We start from the raw sequence: 17,832 nt of genomic DNA on the forward strand, positions 1-17,832 counted from the left end.
GAACGCGTCTCGTACACTACTGTTAACACTAGCCCTGTGGACGGAATAGTGGACGACTTGGAACGCGTCTCGTACACTACTGTTAACACTAGCCCTGTGGACGGAATAGTGGACGATTTGGAACGCGTCTCGCACACTACTGTTAACACTAGCCCCGTGGACGGAATAGTGGACGATTTGGAACGCGTCTCGTACACTACTGTTAACACTAGCCCCGTGGACGGAATAGGGGACGATTTGGAACGTGTCTCGTACACTACTGTTAACACTAGCCCTGTGGACGGAATAGCGGACGATTTGGAACGTGTCTCGTACACTACTGTTAACACTAGCCCTGTGTACGGAATAGGGGACGATTTGGAACGCGTCTCGTACACTACTGTTAACACTAGCCCCGTGGACGGAATAGGGGACGATTTGGAACGTGTCTCGTACACTACTGTTAACACTAGCCCTGTGGACGGAATAGCGGACGATTTGGAACGTGTCTCGTACACTACTGTTAACACTAGCCCTGTGTACGGAATAGGGGACGATTTGGAACGCGTCTCGTACACTACTGTTAACACTAGCCCCGTGGACGGAATAGTGGACGATTTGGAACGCGTCTCGTACACTACTGTTAACACTAGCCCCGTGGACGGAATAGTGGACGATTTGGAACGCGTCTCGTACACTACTGTTAACACTAGCCCCGGGGACGATTTGGAACGCGTCTCGTACACTACTGTTAACACTAGCCCCGTGGACGGAATAGTGGACGATTTGGAACGCGTCTCGTACACTACTGTTAACACTAGCCCCATGGACGGAATAGTGGACGATTTGGAACGCGTCTCGTACACTACTGTTAACACTAGCCCCGGGGACGATTTGGAACGCGTCTCGTACACTACTGTTAACACTAGCCCCGTGGACGGAATAGTGGACGATTTGGAACGCGTCTCGTACACTACTGTTAACACTAGCCCCGTGGACGGAATAGTGGACGATTTGGAACGCGTCTCGTACACTACTGTTAACACTAGCCCCGTGGACGGAATAGTGGACGATTTGGAACGCGTCTCGTACACTACTGTTAACACTAGCCCCGTGGACGGAATAGTGGACGATTTGGAACGCGTCTCGTACACTACTGTTAACACTAGCCCCGTGGACGGAATAGGAGACGATTTGGATCGCGTCTCGTACACTACTGTTAACACTAGCCCCGTGGACGGAATGGGGGACGATTTGGAACGCGTCTCGTACACTACTTTTAACACTAGCCCCGTGGACGGAATAGTGGACGATTTGGAACGCGTCTCGTACACTACTGTTAACACTAGCCCCGTGGACGGAATAGTGGACGATTTGGATCGCGTCACGTACACTACTGTTAACACTAGCCCTGTGTACGGAATAGGGGACGATTTGGAACGCGTCTCGTACACTACTGTTAACACTAGCCCCGTGGACGGAATAGCGGACGATTTGGAACGCGTCTCGTACACTACTGTTAACACTAGCCCCGTGTACGGAATAGGGGACGATTTGGAACGCGTGTCGTTGATATGTGACTCAATTCATACTTGGATTTTTCTCTCACCAATTCTCTTCCACTTGTTCGTTCGACTGTGTTTAACAGAAATACCAGTCGTTGTGACCTACTTACCAAACCTGACAGACATCTACATTTAGGATGCAGTGGAGAGGAGAGCGACAGTTCGTTTGGCTATAAACATATTTATTTGTTCTGAAGAGTGTTTGAGTCCAGAAGTACGAGTCTGCCTGATGAACAAGGTTTCTAAAAGACTGTAGACTGTGTTCCACTAGTGTACACAACCTGATGTTAGCGTACACAGCCTGATGGTAGGGTACACAGCCTGATGTTAGCGTACACAGCCTGGTGTTAGCGTACACAGCCTGATGTTAGCGTACACAGCCTGATGTTAGCGTACACAGCCTGATGTTAGCGTACACAGCCTGATGTTAGCGTACACAGCCTGGTGTTAGCGTACACAGCCTGGTGTTAGCGTACACAGCCTGGTGTTAGCGTACACAGCCTGGTGTTAGCGTACACAGCCTGATGTTAGCGTACACAGCCTGATGTTAGCGTACACAGCCTGATGTTAGCGTACACAGCCTGATGTTAGCGTACACAGCCTGATGGTAGCGTACACAGCCTGATGGTAGCGTACACAGCCTGATGTTAGGGTACACAGCCTGATGTTAGCGTACACAGCCTGGTGTTAGCGTACACAGCCTGGTGTTAGCGTACACAGCCTGGTGTTAGCGTACACAGCCTGGTGTTAGCGTACACAGCCTGGTGTTAGCGTACACAGCCTGGTGTTAGCCTACACAGCCTGGTGTTAGCCTACACAGCCTGGTGTTAGCGTACACAGCCTGGTGTTAGCGTACACAGCCTGGTGTTAGCGTACACAGCCTGGTGTTAGCGACAACAGCCTGATGTCTGTAGGGCTGAGAGATCATCCCTGGTATTTAACCAGGTTCTGTCTGTAGGGCTGAGATCTCCTCCCTGGTATTTAACCAGGTTCTGTCTGTAGGGCTGAGAGATCCTCCCTGGTATTTAACCAGGTTCTGTCTGTAGGGCTGAGAGATCCTCCCTGGTATTTAACCAGGTTCTGTCTGTAGGGCTGAGAGATCCTCCCTGGTATTTAACCAGGTTCTGTCTGTAGGGCTGAGAGATCCTCCCTGGTATTTAACCAGGTTCTGTCTGTAGGGCTGAGAGATCCTCCCTGGTATTTAACCAGGTTCTGTCTGTAGGGCTGAGAGATCCTCCCTGGTATTTAACCAGGTTCTGTCTGTAGGGCTGAGAGATCCTCCCTGGTATTTAACCAGGTTCTGTCTGTAGGGCTGAGAGATCCTCCCTGGTATTTAACCAGGTTCTGTCTGTAGGGCTGAGAGATCCTCCCTGGTATTTAACCAGGTTCTGTCTGTAGGGCTGAGAGATCCTCCCTGGTATTTAACCAGGTTCTGTCTGTAGGGCTGAGAGATCCTCCCTGGTATTTAACCAGGTTCTGTCTGTAGGGCTGAGAGATCCTCCCTGGTATTTAACCAGGTTCTGTCTGTAGGGCTGAGAGATCCTCCCTGGTATTTAACCAGGTTCTGTCTGTAGGGCTGAGAGATCCTCCCTGGTATTTAACCAGGTTCTGTCTGTGGGGCTGAGAGATCCTCCCTGGTATTTAACCAGGTTCTGTCTGTGGGGCTGAGAGATCCTCCCTGGTATTTAACCAGGTTCTGTCTGTGGGGCTGAGAGATCCTCCCTGGTATTTAACCAGGTTCTGTCTGTGGGGCTGAGAGATCCTCCCTGGTAATTAACCAGGTTCTGTCTGTAGGGCTGAGAGATCCTCCCTGGTATTTAACCAGGTTCTGTCTGTAGGGCTGAGAGATCCTCCCTGGTATTTAACCAGGTTCTGTCTGTAGGGCTGAGAGATCCTCCCTGGTATTTAACCAGGTTCTGTCTGTAGGGCTGAGAGATCCTCCCTGGTATTTAACCAGGTTCTGTCTGTAGGGCTGAGAGATCCTCCCTGGTATTTAACCAGGTTCTGTCTGTAGGGCTGAGAGATCCTCCCTGGTATTTAACCAGGTTCTGTCTGTAGGGCTGAGAGATCCTCCCTGGTATTTAACCAGGTTCTGTCTGTAGGGCTGAGAGATCCTCCCTGGTATTTAACCAGGTTCTGTCTGTAGGGCTGAGAGATCCTCCCTGGTATTTAACCAGGTTCTGTCTGTAGGGCTGAGAGATCCTCCCTGGTATTTAACCAGGTTCTGTCTGTAGGGCTGAGAGATCCTCCCTGGTATTTAACCAGGTTCTGTCTGTAGGGCTGAGAGATCCTCCCTGGTATTTAACCAGGTTCTGTCTGTAGGGCTGAGAGATCCTCCCTGGTATTTAACCAGGTTCTGTCTGTAGGGCTGAGAGATCCTCCCTGGTATTTAACCAGGTTCTGTCTGTAGGGCTGAGAGATCCTCCCTGGTAATTAACCAGGTTCTGTCTGTAGGGCTGAGAGATCCTCCCTGGTATTTAACCAGGTTCTGTCTGTAGGGCTGAGAGATCCTCCCTGGTATTTAACCAGGTTCTGTCTGTAGGGCTGAGAGATCCTCCCTGGTATTTAACCAGGTTCTGTCTGTAGGGCTGAGAGATCCTCCCTGGTATTTAACCAGGTTCTGTCTGTAGGGCTGAGAGATCCTCCCTGGTATTTAACCAGGTTCTGTCTGTAGGGCTGAGAGATCCTCCCTGGTATTTAACCAGGTTCTGTCTGTAGGGCTGAGAGATCCTCCCTGGTATTTAACCAGGTTCTGTCTGTAGGGCTGAGAGATCCTCCCTGGTATTTAACCAGGTTCTGTCTGTAGGGCTGAGAGATCCTCCCTGGTATTTAACCAGGTTCTGTCTGTAGGGCTGAGAGATCCTCCCTGGTATTTAACCAGGTTCTGTCTGTAGGGCTGAGAGATCCTCCCTGGTATTTAACCAGGTTCTGTCTGTAGGGCTGAGAGATCCTCCCTGGTATTTAACCAGGTTCTGTCTGTAGGGCTGAGAGATCTTCCCTGGTATTTAACCAGGTTCTGTCTGTAGGGCTGAGAGATCCTCCCTGGTATTTAACCAGGTTCTGTCTGTAGGGCTGAGAGATCCTCCCTGGTATTTAACCAGGTTCTGTCTGTAGGGCTGAGAGATCCTCCCTGGTATTTAACCAGGTTCTGTCTGTAGGGCTGAGAGATCCTCCCTGGTATTTAACCAGGTTCTGTCTGTAGGGCTGAGAGATCCTCCCTGGTATTTAACCAGGTTCTGTCTGTAGGGTTGAGAGATCCTCCCTGGTATTTAACCAGGTTCTGTCTGTAGGGCTGAGAGATCCTCCCTGGTATTTAACCAGGTTCTGTCTGTAGGGCTGAGAGATCCTCCCTGGTATTTAACCAGGTTCTGTCTGTAGGGCTGAGAGATCCTCCCTGGTATTTAACCAGGTTCTGTCTGTAGGGCTGAGAGATCCTCCCTGGTATTTAACCAGGTTCTGTCTCAGGCTTTGGGTCCCTAGTTGCACTGCTGTACTTGTTGAACTCAGTCTGTCTGGCTGCTTTGTCTGCCTCAACAATGGCCTGGTTCTGCGTGCCAGAGGCTAGCGTGGGATGGGCGCCAAGGCACCTCTTCTAAACGCGCTCTATCATCTGTTCCATAGTCTGCTTTAAGCCAGCCTGTAGTCATGGGTTCTCAACATAAGTCTAACTCACTTCTTTTACTCTGTCTCCTGCTCCTCCTCCTCCTTCCCTCTCTTGTCTCCTGCTGCTCATCCTCATCCTCCTCCTCCCCTCTCTTGTCTCCTGCTCTTCATCCTCCTTCTCATCCTCCCCTCTCTTGTCTCCTGCTCCTCCTCCTCCCCTCTCTTGTCTCCTGCTCCTCCTCCTCCCCTTTCTTGTCTCCTGCTCCTCCTCCTCCCCTCTCTTGTCTCCTGCTTCCCCCCCTCCCTCTCTTGTCTCCTGCTCCTCAGCCTCCTCCTCCTTCCCTCTCTTGTCTCCTGCTCCTCCTCCTCCCCTCTCTTGTCTCCTGCTCCTCCTCCTCCCCTCTCTTGTCTCCTGCTCCTCCTCCTCCCCTCTCTTGTCTCCTGCTCCTCCTCCTCCCCTCTCTTGTCTCCTGCTCCTCAGCCTCCTCCTCCTTCCCTCTCTTGTCTCCTGCTCCTCAGCCTCCTCCTCCTTCCCTCTCTTGTCTCCTGCTCCTCAGCCTCCTCCTCCTTCCCTCTCTTGTCTCCTGCTCCTCAGCCGCCTCCTCCTTCCCTCTCTTGTCTCCTGCTCCTCAGCCTCCTCCTCCTTCCCTCTCTTGTCTCCTGCTCCTCAGCCTCCTCCTCCTTCCCTCTCTTGTCTCCTGCTCCTCAGCCTCCTCCTCCTTCCCTCTCTTGTCTCCTGCTCCTCAGCCTCCTCCTCCTTCCCTCTCTTGTCTCCTGCTCCTCAGCCGCCTCCTCCTTCCCTCTCTTGTCTCCTGCTCCTCATCCTCCTCCTTCCCTTTCTTGTCTCCTGCTCCTCATCCTCCTCCTTCCCTCTCTTGTCTCCTGCTCCTCATCCTCCTCCTCCTTCCCTCTCTTGTCTCCTGCTCCTCAGCCGCCTCCTCCTTCCCTCTCTTGTCTCCTGCTCCTCATCCTCCTCCTCCTTCCCTCTCTTGTCTCCTGCTCCTCATCCTCCTCCTCCTTCCCTCTCTTGTCTCCTGCTCCTCATCCTCCTCCTCCTTCCCTCTCTTGTCTCCTGCTCCTCATCCTCCTCCTTCCCTCTCTTGTCTCCTGCTCCTCAGCCCCCTCCTCCTTCCCTCTCTTGTCTCCTGCTCCTCAGCCCCCTCCTCCTTCCCTCTCTTGTCTCCTGCTCCTCAGCCCCCTCCTCCTTCCCTCTCTTGTCTCCTGCTCCTCATCCTCCTCCTTCCCTCTCTTGTCCCCTGCTCCTCAGCCTCCTCCTCCTTCCCTCTCTTGTCTCCTGCTCCTCATCCTCCTCCTTCCCTCTCTTGTCCCCTGCTCCTCAGCCTCCTCCTCCTTCCCTCTCTTGTCTCCTGCTCCTCATCCTCCTCCTTCCCTCTCTTGTCTCCTGCTCCTCAGCCCCCTCCTCCTTCCCTTTCTTGTCTCCTGCTCCTCAGCCCCCTCCTCCTTCCCTTTCTTGTCTCCTGCTCCTCAGCCCCCTCCTCCTTCCCTCTCTTGTCTCCTGCTCCTCATCCTCCTCCTCCTTCCCTTTCTTGTCTCCTGCTCCTCAGCCCCCTCCTCCTTCCCTCTCTTGTCCCCTGCTCCTCAGCCTCCTCCTCCTTCCCTCTCTTGTCTCCTGCTCCTCATCCTCCTCCTTCCCTCTCTTGTCTCCTGCTCCTCAGCCCCCTCCTCCTTCCCTTTCTTGTCTCCTGCTCCTCAGCCCCCTCCTCCTTCCCTCTCTTGTCTCCTGCTCCTCATCCTCCTCCTCCTTCCCTCTCTTGTCTCCTCCTCCTCAGCCTCCTCCTCCTTCCCTCTCTTGTCTCCTGCTCCTCAGCCTCCTCCTCCTTCCCTCTCTTGTCTCCTCCTCCTCAGCCTCCTCCTCCTTCCCTCTCTTGTCTCCTGCTCCTCAGCCTCCTCCTCCTTCCCCTCAGCCTCCTCCTCCTTCCCTCTCTTGTCTCCTCCTCCTCAGCCTCCTCCTCCTTCCCTCTCTTGTCTCCTGCTCCTCAGCCTCCTCCTCCTTCCCTCTCTTGTCTCCTGCTCCTCATCCTCCTCCTTCCCTCTCTTGTCTCCTGCTCCTCAGCCTCCTCCTTCCCTCTCTTGTCTCCTGCTCCTCAGCCTCCTCCTCCTTCCCTCTCTTGTCTCCTGCTCCTCATCCTCCTCCTTCCCTTTCTTGTCTCCTGCTCCTCATCCTCCTCCTTCCCTCTCTTGTCTCCTGCTCCTCATCCTCCTCCTCCTTCCCTCTCTTGTCTCCTGCTCCTCATCCTCCTCCTCATTCCCTCTCTTGTCTCCTGCTCCTCAGCCTCCTCCTCATTCCCTCTCTTGTCTCCTGCTCCTCAGCCTCCTCCTCCTTCCCTCTCTTGTCTCCTCCTCCTCCTTCCCTCTCTTGTCTCCTGCTCCTCATCCTCCTCTTCTTGTCTCTCTCCTCCATCTATTTATTTTCCCCCAGTCCTCCTCCCGTCAGTTAACTGTTGCTAAGGCCAGAGCAGACAGTCACTGAATCCCCAGTCCTCCTCCCGTCAGTTTAACTGTTGCTAAGGCCAGAGCAGACAGTCACTGAATCCCCAGTCCTCCTCCCGTCAGTTTAACTGTTGCTAAGGCCAGAGCAGACAGTCACTGAATCCCCAGTCCTCCTCCCGTCAGTTTAACTGTTGCTAAGGCCAGAGCAGACAGTCACTGAATCCCCAGTCCTCCTCCCGTCAGTTTATCTGTTGCTAAGGCCAGAGCAGACAGTCACTGAATCCCCAGTCCTCCTCCCATCAGTTTAACTGTTGCTAAGGCCAGAGCAGACAGTCACTGAATCCCCAGTCCTCCTCCCATCAGTTTAACTGTTGCTAAGGCCAGAGCAGACAGTCACTGAATCCCCAGTCCTCCTCCCATCAGTTTAACTGTTGCTAAGGCCAGAGCAGACAGTCACTGAATCCCCAGTCCTCCTCCCATCAGTTTATCTGTTGTTAAGGCCAGAGCAGACAGTCACTGAATCCCCAGTCCTCCTCCCATCAGTTTATCTGTTGCTAAGGCCAGAGCAGACAGTCACTGAATCCCCAGTCCTCCTCCCATCAGTTTAACTGTTGCTAAGGCCAGAGCAGACAGTCACTGAATCCCCAGTCCTCCTCCCGTCAGTTTAACTGTTGCTAAGGCCAGAGCAGACAGTCACTGAATCCCCAGTCCTCCTCCCATCAGTTTAACTGTTGCTAAGGCCAGAGCAGACAGTCACTGAATCCCAGGGATACAGGGTGATATACAGGGTGATAGACAGGGTGATATACAGGGCGATAGACAGGGTGATATACAGGGTGATAGACAGGGTGATAGACAGGGTGATAGACAGGGTGATAGACAGGGTGATAGACGGGGCGATAGACAGGCGATAGACAGGCGGGGCGATAGACAGGCGGGGCGATAGACAGGCGGGGCGATAGACAGGCGGGGCTATTTGGAAATAGCCACGCTGGAGTGTTTCAGTACCGTCACATTTTTAAATCGAAAGTCAAGTATATATATATATATATATATATATATATATATATATATATATATATAATTTTTTATTTATTTATTTATTTATATATATTTATTATCATATATATATTTTATTATTTGCTTCAGAAGAATAAGCAGGAGCGTGCGACTGCAGTTTCCCTTCACAGACAAATCCGTCATCATCATATTTCTAATGTTTGTCATAGAAGGAATGAAGCCAGCTACATTTCCTGGTGTTTTTCTTCAGGTTCATCTTGTGTTTTTACCTAAAAGGTCGTCTGGACTGAGAACCGAAGCTGCACATCAGTCAAGAGGCTCTGCTGATTTTTTTTTTAAATGCTCGCTTGTCAATTCTCATCCGAGTGGAGAAGTGCAACTGAAGCATTACACCAGTCTGATGCCGAGCGTGAAATTACAATAAGAAGCATTACGTCAGTCTGATGCCGAGCGTGAAATTACAATAAGAAGCATTACGTCAGGCTGATGCCGAGCGGGAAATTACAATAAGAAGCATTACGTCAGTCTGATGCCGAGCGGGAAATTACAATAAGAAGCATTACGTCAGTCTGATGCCGAGCGTGAAATTACAATAAGAAGCATTACGTCAGGCTGATGCCGAGCGGGAAATTACAATAAGAAGCATTACGTCAGTCTGATGCCGAGCGGGAAATTACAATAAGAAGCATTACGTCAGGCTGATGCCGAGCGGGAAATTACAATAAGAAGCATTACGTCAGTCTGATGCCGAGCGGGAAATTACAATAAGAAGCATTACGTCAGTCTGATGCCGAGTGGGAAATTACAATAAGAAGCATTACGTCAGGCTGATGCCGAGCGGGAAATTACAATAAGAAGCATTACGTCAGGCTGATGCCGAGCGGGAAATTACAATAAGAAGCATTAGGTCAGGCTGATGCCGAGCGGGAAATTACAATAAGAATATTTTACATACGCAGCAAAAATATTTCTGCAGAATTCTGCATTAACGCCACCCCTTAGTTTAACTTGCTAGTCTTCTCAGTGATGAGGAAACACTGCATTCAGATCCCCTTAGTTTAACTTGCTAGTCTTCTGAGTATCAGTGATGAGGAAACACAGTGCATTCAGACCCCCTTAGTTTAACTTGCTAGTCTTCTGAGTATCAGTGATGAGGAAACACACTGCATTCAGATCCCCTTAGTTTAACTTGCTAGTCTTCTCAGTGATGAGGAAACACAGTGCATTCAGATCCCCTTAGTTTAACTTGCTAGTCTTCTGAGTATCAGTGATGAGGAAACACTGCATTCAGATCCCCTTAGTTTAACTTGCTAGTCTTCTCAGTATCAGTGATGAGGAAACACAGTGCATTCAGATCCCCTTGCTAGTCTTCTGAGTATCAGTGATGAGGAAACACACTGTATTCAGATCTCTTTACTTTTTCAACATTTTGTTAAGTTAAAGCCTTATACTAAAATGAGTTTAATAAAAATAAAAAAATCCTCATCAATCTACACACAATACCCCCTAATGACATCACAATACCCCATAATGACATCACAATACCCCATAATGACATCACAATACCCCATAATGACATCACAATACCCCATAATTAGAGGTGGGGCTGGTATGGGGATAGATGTTCTGAGGGGGGGGACTGGTTGAGGGATGGATGTTCTGAGGGGGGGGGGATAGATGTTCTGTGGGGGGGGGGGGATAGATGTTCTGAGGAGGGGGGCTGGTTGGGGGATGTTCTGAGGGGGGGGACTGGTTGGGGGATGTTCTGAGGAGGGGGGCTGGTTGGGGGATGTTCTGAGGAGGGGGGGGCTGGTTGGGGGATGTTCTGAGGAGGGGGGGCTGGTTGGGGGATGTTGAGGAGGAGGGGGGGGGCTGGTTGGGGGATGTTCTGAGGAGGGGGAGGGGCTGGTTGGGGGATGTTCTGAGGGGGGGGACTGGTTGGGGGATGTTCTGAGGAGGGGGGCTGGTTGGGGGATGTTCTGAGGAGGGGGGACTGGTTGGGGGATGTTCTGAGGGGGGGGACTGGTTGAGGGATGGATGTTCTGAGGAGGGGGGCTGGTTGGGGGATGTTCTGAGGAGGGGGGGCTGGTTGGGGGATGTTCTGAGGAGGGGGGGGGGCTGGTTGGGGGATGTTCTGAGGGGGGGGGCTGGTTGGGGGTCCAGAATGAGTGTTTGGGGATAAGTAGGGGGGTTGGAGGCCACAGCTGGCCAATGAGACACGGATGGCTCAATTTCTCTCCATCTCTCTGTTACTTAATAGCCAGACTGGTGTGTGTCTGACTCTGACGGCGTCCTGTGATTGACTGGGATGGCGCACAAACAGTCACACTCGGAGTGATGTGTAAATGTGCTGTCTGTCCTCGTTAACCTCCCGGTGCTGTCTGTCTCCGGTCTTCCTCTACTCTAGTCTGTCTGTCAGTGGGAGGCCAGGGGAGGGAGATGGTTGATTCCCCAGCAGAGGGAGATGGTTGATTCAGTCTGCTGTCATGTATTTATATCCTATCTGATGAATGGAAAAAGTAAAAAATGTCCCCCCCCCCACCCTCTCTCTCTACCCTCTCTCTCCCCCCCACCCCCTCTCCTCCCCCTCTCTCCCCCACCCTCTCTCCTCTCCCCCCACCTCTCCTTCTCCCCCTCTCTCCTCTCCCTCTCTCTCCTCTCCCTCTCTCTCCTCTCCCTCTCCCCACCTCTCCCCCCACCCTCTCTCCTCTCCCCCCCCCCCCTCCTCCCCCTCTCCTTCTCCCCCCACCCTCTCTCCTCCCCCTCTCTCCCCCTCTCCTTCTCCCCCCCCCACCCTCTCTCCTCCCCCTCTTCTCTCCCTCTCTCCCCCTCTACTTCTCCCCCCCCCCCCTCCCCCCCCACCCTCTCTCCTCCCCCTCACCCTCTCTCCCCCTCTCTCCTCCCCCTCTCTCCTCCCCCTCCAGTCCAGTATCAGATGGAGATGATGCGGTCTCTTCGTCATGTCAACATTGACCATCTTCATGTGGGCTGGTACCAGTCAACCTATTATGGATCATTTGTCAGTCGGGCCCTGCTGGACTCTCAGTTCAGTTACCAGCACGCCATCGAGGAGTCTGTCGTGCTCATCTACGGTAGGTGATCCGTCTGAGACACACACACCACACACCCCACACACACCACACACCGCACACACTGCACACACCGCACACACCGCACACACCGCACACACTGCACACACTGCACACACCGCACACACCACACACACCACACCACACACACACACGACAAGGCTGCTAGGTGTGAGCCATGCTCACCTACAGTAAGTGGAGATTGGATGGAAACAGAAGTTCTATAGCTGACACACACCTTACAAATCCACCCTGACATGATGCTACTGTCTTTGCTGTTAAGGTGCTGCCAGGTGGTAGTGATACTACTGTCTTTGCTGTTAAGGTGCTGCTAGGTGGTAGTGATGCTACTGTCTCTGCTGTTAAGGTGCTGCTAGGTGGTAGTGATGCTCCTGTCTCTGCTGTTAAGGTGCTGCTAGGTGGTAGTGATGCTACTGTCTCTGCTGTTAAGGTGCTGCTAGGTGGTAGTGATGCTACTGTCTCTGCTGTTAAGGTGCTGCCAGGTGGTAGTGATGCTACTGTCTCTGCTGTTAAGGTGCTGCTAGGTGGTAGTGATGCTACCGTCTCTGCTGTTAAGGTGCTGCTAGGTGGTAGTGATGCTACTGTCTCTGCTGTTAAGGTGCTGCTAGGTGGTAGTGATGCTACTGTCTCTGCTGTTAAGGTGCTGCTAGGTGGTAGTGATGCTACTGTCTCTGCTGTTAAGGTGCTGCTAGGTGGTAGTCATGCTACTGTCAAGGTGCTGCTAAGTGGTAGTGATGCTACTGTCTTTGCTGTTAAGGTGCTGCTAGGTGTTAGTCATGCTACTGTCAAGGTGCTGCTAGGTGGTAGTGATGCTACTGTCTCTGCTGTTAAGGTGCTGCTAGGTGGTAGTGATACTACTGTCTCTGCTGTTAAGGTGCTGCTAGGTGGTAGTGATGCTACTGTCTCTGCTGTTAAGGTGCTGCTAGGTGGTAGTGATGCTACTGTCTCTGCTGTTAAGGTGCTGCTAGGTGGTAGTGATGCTACTGTCTTTGCTGTTAAGGTGCTGCTAGGTGGTAGTGATGCTACTGTCTTTGCTGTTAAGGTGCTGCTAGGTGGTAGTGATGCTACTGTCTCTGCTGTTAAGGTGCTGCTAGGTGGTAGTGATGCTACTGTCTCTGCTGTCAAGGTGCTGCTAGGTGGTAGTGATGCTACGGTCTCTGCTGTTAAGGTGCTGCTAGGTGGTAGTGATGCTACTGTCAAGGTGCTGCTAGGTGGTAGTGATGCTACTGTCTTTGCTGTTAAGGTGCTGCTAGGTGGTAGTGATGCTACGGTCTCTGCTTTTAAAGGTGCTGCTAGGTGGTAGTCTGTGAGGCTCGTAGTGAGAAGATAAAACACCTTTTGCACATGAAGGTAGTTGATTTTCTATGTTGGGTGACAACAGGGATGACAGATCGAACCTGACGCTGACAGGAGCTGGACACAACCGCTGTAGATGGAGCACAGAACATTAGTTTTGTTTGTAATAAATGTGTGTGGATGTTTTAACAATGAGAACAGAGACGTGTCCAGATGATGGCCTCTCTAAATACTATCAGGGTTTAGTAATATCCTCAAGCTTTCATTGGTACAAAAAACCCAACTTTTAGACGGGCTGTTTTTTGACAGGGTTTTCTCAGCCCTGGGGCGGCAGGGTAGCCTAGTGGTTAAAGTGTTGGACAAGTAACCGGGAGGTTGCAAGTTCAAACCCCCGAGCTGACAAGGTACAAATCTGTCGTTCTGCCCCTGAACAGGCAGTTAACCCACTGTTCCTAGGCCGTCATTGAAAATAAGAATTTGTTCTGAACTGACTTGTTAAATAAAGTTTAAATATAAGTGTAATGTCACCTAAAAGTACCTTCTGGAGGTATTCACACCCCCTTTGTAACCTTATCCACATTCTGTTGCTACAAAGTCATATTTAAAATGCATTTAATTGTTGTTGTTTTTTTGTGTATTTTTTGTTGTTGTCAATGATCCTCGTAAAATATTCCTGTCAGATTTGGGAGATGGATCACCCCGGTGTAATGGACAGCAATACATTACATGGTTTCCACTGTCTCTATAGCCAAGGTCTCGTCTGAGTTACAGAACACACAGGAGCAGATGCCACTTGTCTCTCTCTCTCTTTTACCCAGTGAAGGTCACATGCAGTTTGGCCACGGTGTGTTTTTACAGATGTGATTCTGTCTATTCATCTCCCAACTCCTGTGTATATTTGGCTTTGTGTTTTAGGTTATTGGAAGGTGAATTCATCTCACCAGTTGTCTGTTCGAAAGCAGACTGAGACAGGTTCTCCTCTAGGATGTTGCCTGTGTTTTAGAAAGCAGACTGAGACAGGTTCTCCTCTAGGGTGTTGCCTGTGTTTTAGAAAGCAGACTGAGACAGGTTCTCCTCTAGGGTGTTGCCTGTGTTATAGAAAGCAGACTGAGGGGGGTTCTCCTCTAGGGTGTTGCCTGTGTTTTAGAAAGCAGACTGAGGGGGGTTCTCCTCTAGGGTGTTGCCTGTGTTTTAGAAAGCAGACTGAGACAGGTTCTCCTCTAGGGTGTTGCCTGTGTTATAGAAAGCAGACTGAGGGGGTTCTCCTCTAGGGTGTTGCCTGTGTTTTAGAAAGCAGACTGAGACAGGTTCTCCTCTAGGGTGTTGCCTGTGTTTTAGAAAGCAGACTGAGGGGGGTTCTCCTCTAGGGTGTTGCCTGTGTTTTAGAAAGCAGACTGAGACAGGTTCTCCTCTAGGGTGTTGCCTGTGTTTTAGAAAGCAGACTGAGGGGGGGGTCTCCTCTAGGGTGTTGCCTGTGTTTTAGAAAGCAGACTGAGACAGGTTCTCCTCTAGGGTGTTGCCTGTGTTTTAGAAAGCAGACTGAGACAGGTTCTCCTCTAGGGTGTTGCCTGTGTTGTAGAAAGCAGACTGAGACAGGTTCTCCTCTAGGGTGTTGCCTGTGTTTTAGAAAGCAGACTGAGACAGGTTCTCCTCTAGGGTGTTGCCTGTGTTGTAGAAAGCAGACTGAGGGGGGGTCTCCTCTAGGGTGTTGCCTGTGTTTTAGAAAGCAGACTGAGGGGGGTTCTCCTCTAGGGTGTTGCCTGTGTTTTAGAAAGCAGACTGAGACAGGTTCTCCTCTAGGGTGTTGCCTGTGTTTTAGAAAGCAGACTGAGGGGGGTTCTCCTCTAGGGTGTTGCCTGTGTTTTAGAAAGCAGACTGAGGGGGGTCCTCCTCTAGGGTGTTGCCTGTGTTTTAGAAAGCAGACTGAGACAGGTTCTCCTCTAGGGTGTTGCCTGTGTTTTAGAAAGCAGACTGAGACAGGTTCTCCTCTAGGATGTTGCCTGTGTTTTAGAAAGCAGACTGAGACAGGTTCTCCTCTAGGGTGTTGCCTGTGTTTTAGAAAGCAGACTGAGACAGGTTCTCCTCTAGGGTGTTGCCTGTGTTTTAGAAAGCAGACTGAGACAGGTTCTCCTCTAGGGTGTTGCCTGTGTTTTAGAAAGCAGACTGAGACAGGTTCTCCTCTAGGGTGTTGCCTGTGTTTTAGAAAGCAGACTGAGGGGGGTTCTCCTCTAGGGTGTTGCCTGTGTTTTAGAAAGCAGACTGAGACGGGTTCTCCTCTAGGGTGTTGCCTGTGTTTTAGAAAGCAGACTGAGACAGGTTCTCCTCTAGGGTGTTGCCTGTGTTTTAGAAAGCAGACTGAGGGGGGTTCTCCTCTAGGGTGTTGCCTGTGTTTTAGAAAGCAGACTGAGACGGGTTCTCCTCTAGGGTGTTGCCTGTGTTTTAGAAAGCAGACTGAGACAGGTTCTCCTCTAGGATGTTGCCTGTGTTTTAGAAAGCAGACTGAGACAGGTTCTCCTCTAGGGTGTTGCCTGTGTTTTAGAAAGCAGACTGAGACAGGTTCTCCTCTAGGGTGTTGCCTGTGTTTTAGAAAGCAGACTGAGACAGGTTCTCCTCTAGGGTGTTGCTGGTGCTTTAGCTTTGTTTACGGCTCCTTTTACCCTAAAAAAAAAACCCAGTCCCGACATACTCTACTGGCAGACCGGAGCCAGACCCAGAACCGGGTCAATACTGACCGCAGGGCCCGAAAAAAGTTTTAAAAAGATACAGTAGCAGTCAAAAGTTTGGACACACCTACTCATTCAAGGGTTTTTCTTTATTTTTTACTATTTTTCTACATTGTAGAATAATAGTGAAGACATCAAAACTATGATATTGCACATATGGAATCAAGTATATTTGAGATTCTTCAAATTCAAATTCTTCACCTTTTGCACATGCTTGACATTCTCTCAACCAGCTTCACCTGGAATTATTTTCCAACAGTCTTGAAGGAGTTCCTACATATGCTGAGCACTTGTTGGCTCCTTTTCCTTCACTCTGTGGACCAACTCATCCCAAACCATCCCAATCGGGTTGAGGTCGGGTGATTGTGGAGGCCAGGTTATCTGATGCAGATCTCCATCACTCTCCTTCTTGGTCAAATAGCCCTTACACAACCTGGAGGTGTGTTGGGTCATTGTCCTGTTGAAAAACATGATAGTCCCACAAAATGCAAACCAGATGGGATGGTGTATCACTGCAGAATGCTGTGGTAGCCATGCTGGTGAAGTGTGCTTTGAATTCTAAATAAATCACAGACTGTGTCACCAGCAAAGCACCATCACACCTCCTCCTCCATGCTTCACGGTGGGAACCACACATGCAGAGATCATCCGTTCCCCTACTCTGCATCTCACAAAGACACGGCGGCTGGAACCAAAAATCTTAAATTTGGACTCATCGGAACAAAGGACAGATATCCACCGGTCTAATGTCCATTGCTCGCGTTTCTTGACCCAAGCAAGTCTCTTCTTATTGGTGTCCTTTAAAAAAATACATGTTTAGGTAGGCAAGTCGGTGAAGAACAAATTCTAATTTTACAATGCCGGCCTAACCCGGACAGCGCTGGGCCAATTGTGGGCAGCCCCATGGGATTCCCGATCATGGCCTGTTGTGACAAAGCCCAAGATCAAACCACTGAGATGCAGTGCTTTAGACCACCGTGCCACTCGGGAGCCAAAAAGTGTTGTTTTTTCAGCAGCAGCAGCATTTCGACCATGAAGGCCTGATTTCACACAGTCTCCTCTGAACAGTTGATGTTGATGTGGCTGTTACTGGAACTCTGTGAAGCATTTATTTGGGCTGCAGATCTGAGGTGCAGGTAACTCTAATGAACTTATCCTCTGCAGAGGTAACTCTGGGCGGTCCTCATGAGAGCCAGTTTCATTATAGTGCTTGGTGGTTTATGCCACTGCACTTGAAGAAACTTTCAAAGTGGTTGACATTTTCTGGATTGACTGATCTTCATGTCTGAAAGTTATGGACTGTCGTTTCTCTTTGCTTATTTGAGCTGTTCTTGCCATAATATGGACTTGGTCTGTTACCATATAGGACTATATGTGTAATCTCCACCCGGCACAGCCAGAAGAGGACTGGCCACCCCTCATAGCCTGGTTCCTCTCTAGGTTTATAATCTCCACCCCTCAGAGCCTGGTTCCTCTCTAGGTTTATAATCTCCACCCCTCAGAGCCTGGTTCCTCTCTAGGTTTATAATCTCCACCCGGCACAGCCAGAAGAGGACTGGCCCACCCCTCATAGCCTGGTTCCTCTCTAGGTTTATAATCTCCACCCCTCATAGCCTGGTTCCTCTCTAGGTTTATAATCTCCACCCCTCAGAGCCTGGTTCCTCTCTAGGTTTATAATCTCCACCCCTCAGAGCCTGGTTCCTCTCTAGGTTTATAATCTCCACCCGGCACAGCCAGAAGAGGACTGACCACCCCTCATAGCCTGGTTCCTCTCTCTAGGTTTATAATCTCCACCCCTCAGAGCCTGGTTCCTCTCTAGGTTTATAATCTCCACCCGGCACAGCCAGAAGAGGACTGACCACCCCTCATAGCCTGGTTCCTCTCTCTAGGTTTATAATCTCCACCCCTCAGAGCCTGGTTCCTCTCTAGGTTTATAATCTCCACCCGGCACAGCCAGAAGAGGACTGGCCACCCCTCATAGCCTGGTTCCTCTCTAGGTTTATAATCTCCACCTGGCACAGCCAGAAGAGGACTGACCACCCCTCATAGCCTGGTTCCTCTCTAGGTTTCTTCCTAGGTTCTGGC

The 17,832-nt window shown here is 50.6% G+C and overlaps 1 protein-coding gene across 1 annotated transcript in view; it reads left to right on the plus strand.

Annotated features, from left to right (window-relative positions):
* Positions 1 to 17,832, plus strand: part of LOC135520981 (eukaryotic translation initiation factor 3 subunit H) — a 129,157-nt gene that overhangs the window by 52,948 nt on the left and 58,377 nt on the right. The window contains exon 3 of the mRNA XM_064946868.1: positions 11,543 to 11,710. Within this exon, the coding sequence (XP_064802940.1) occupies positions 11,543 to 11,710 (168 nt within the window). The remainder of the gene's footprint in view (positions 1 to 11,542; positions 11,711 to 17,832) is intronic.

The sequence above is a fragment of the Oncorhynchus masou genome, chromosome 29 (assembly GCF_036934945.1).
Source record: "Oncorhynchus masou masou isolate Uvic2021 chromosome 29, UVic_Omas_1.1, whole genome shotgun sequence".
NCBI lineage: Eukaryota > Metazoa > Chordata > Actinopteri > Salmoniformes > Salmonidae > Oncorhynchus > Oncorhynchus masou.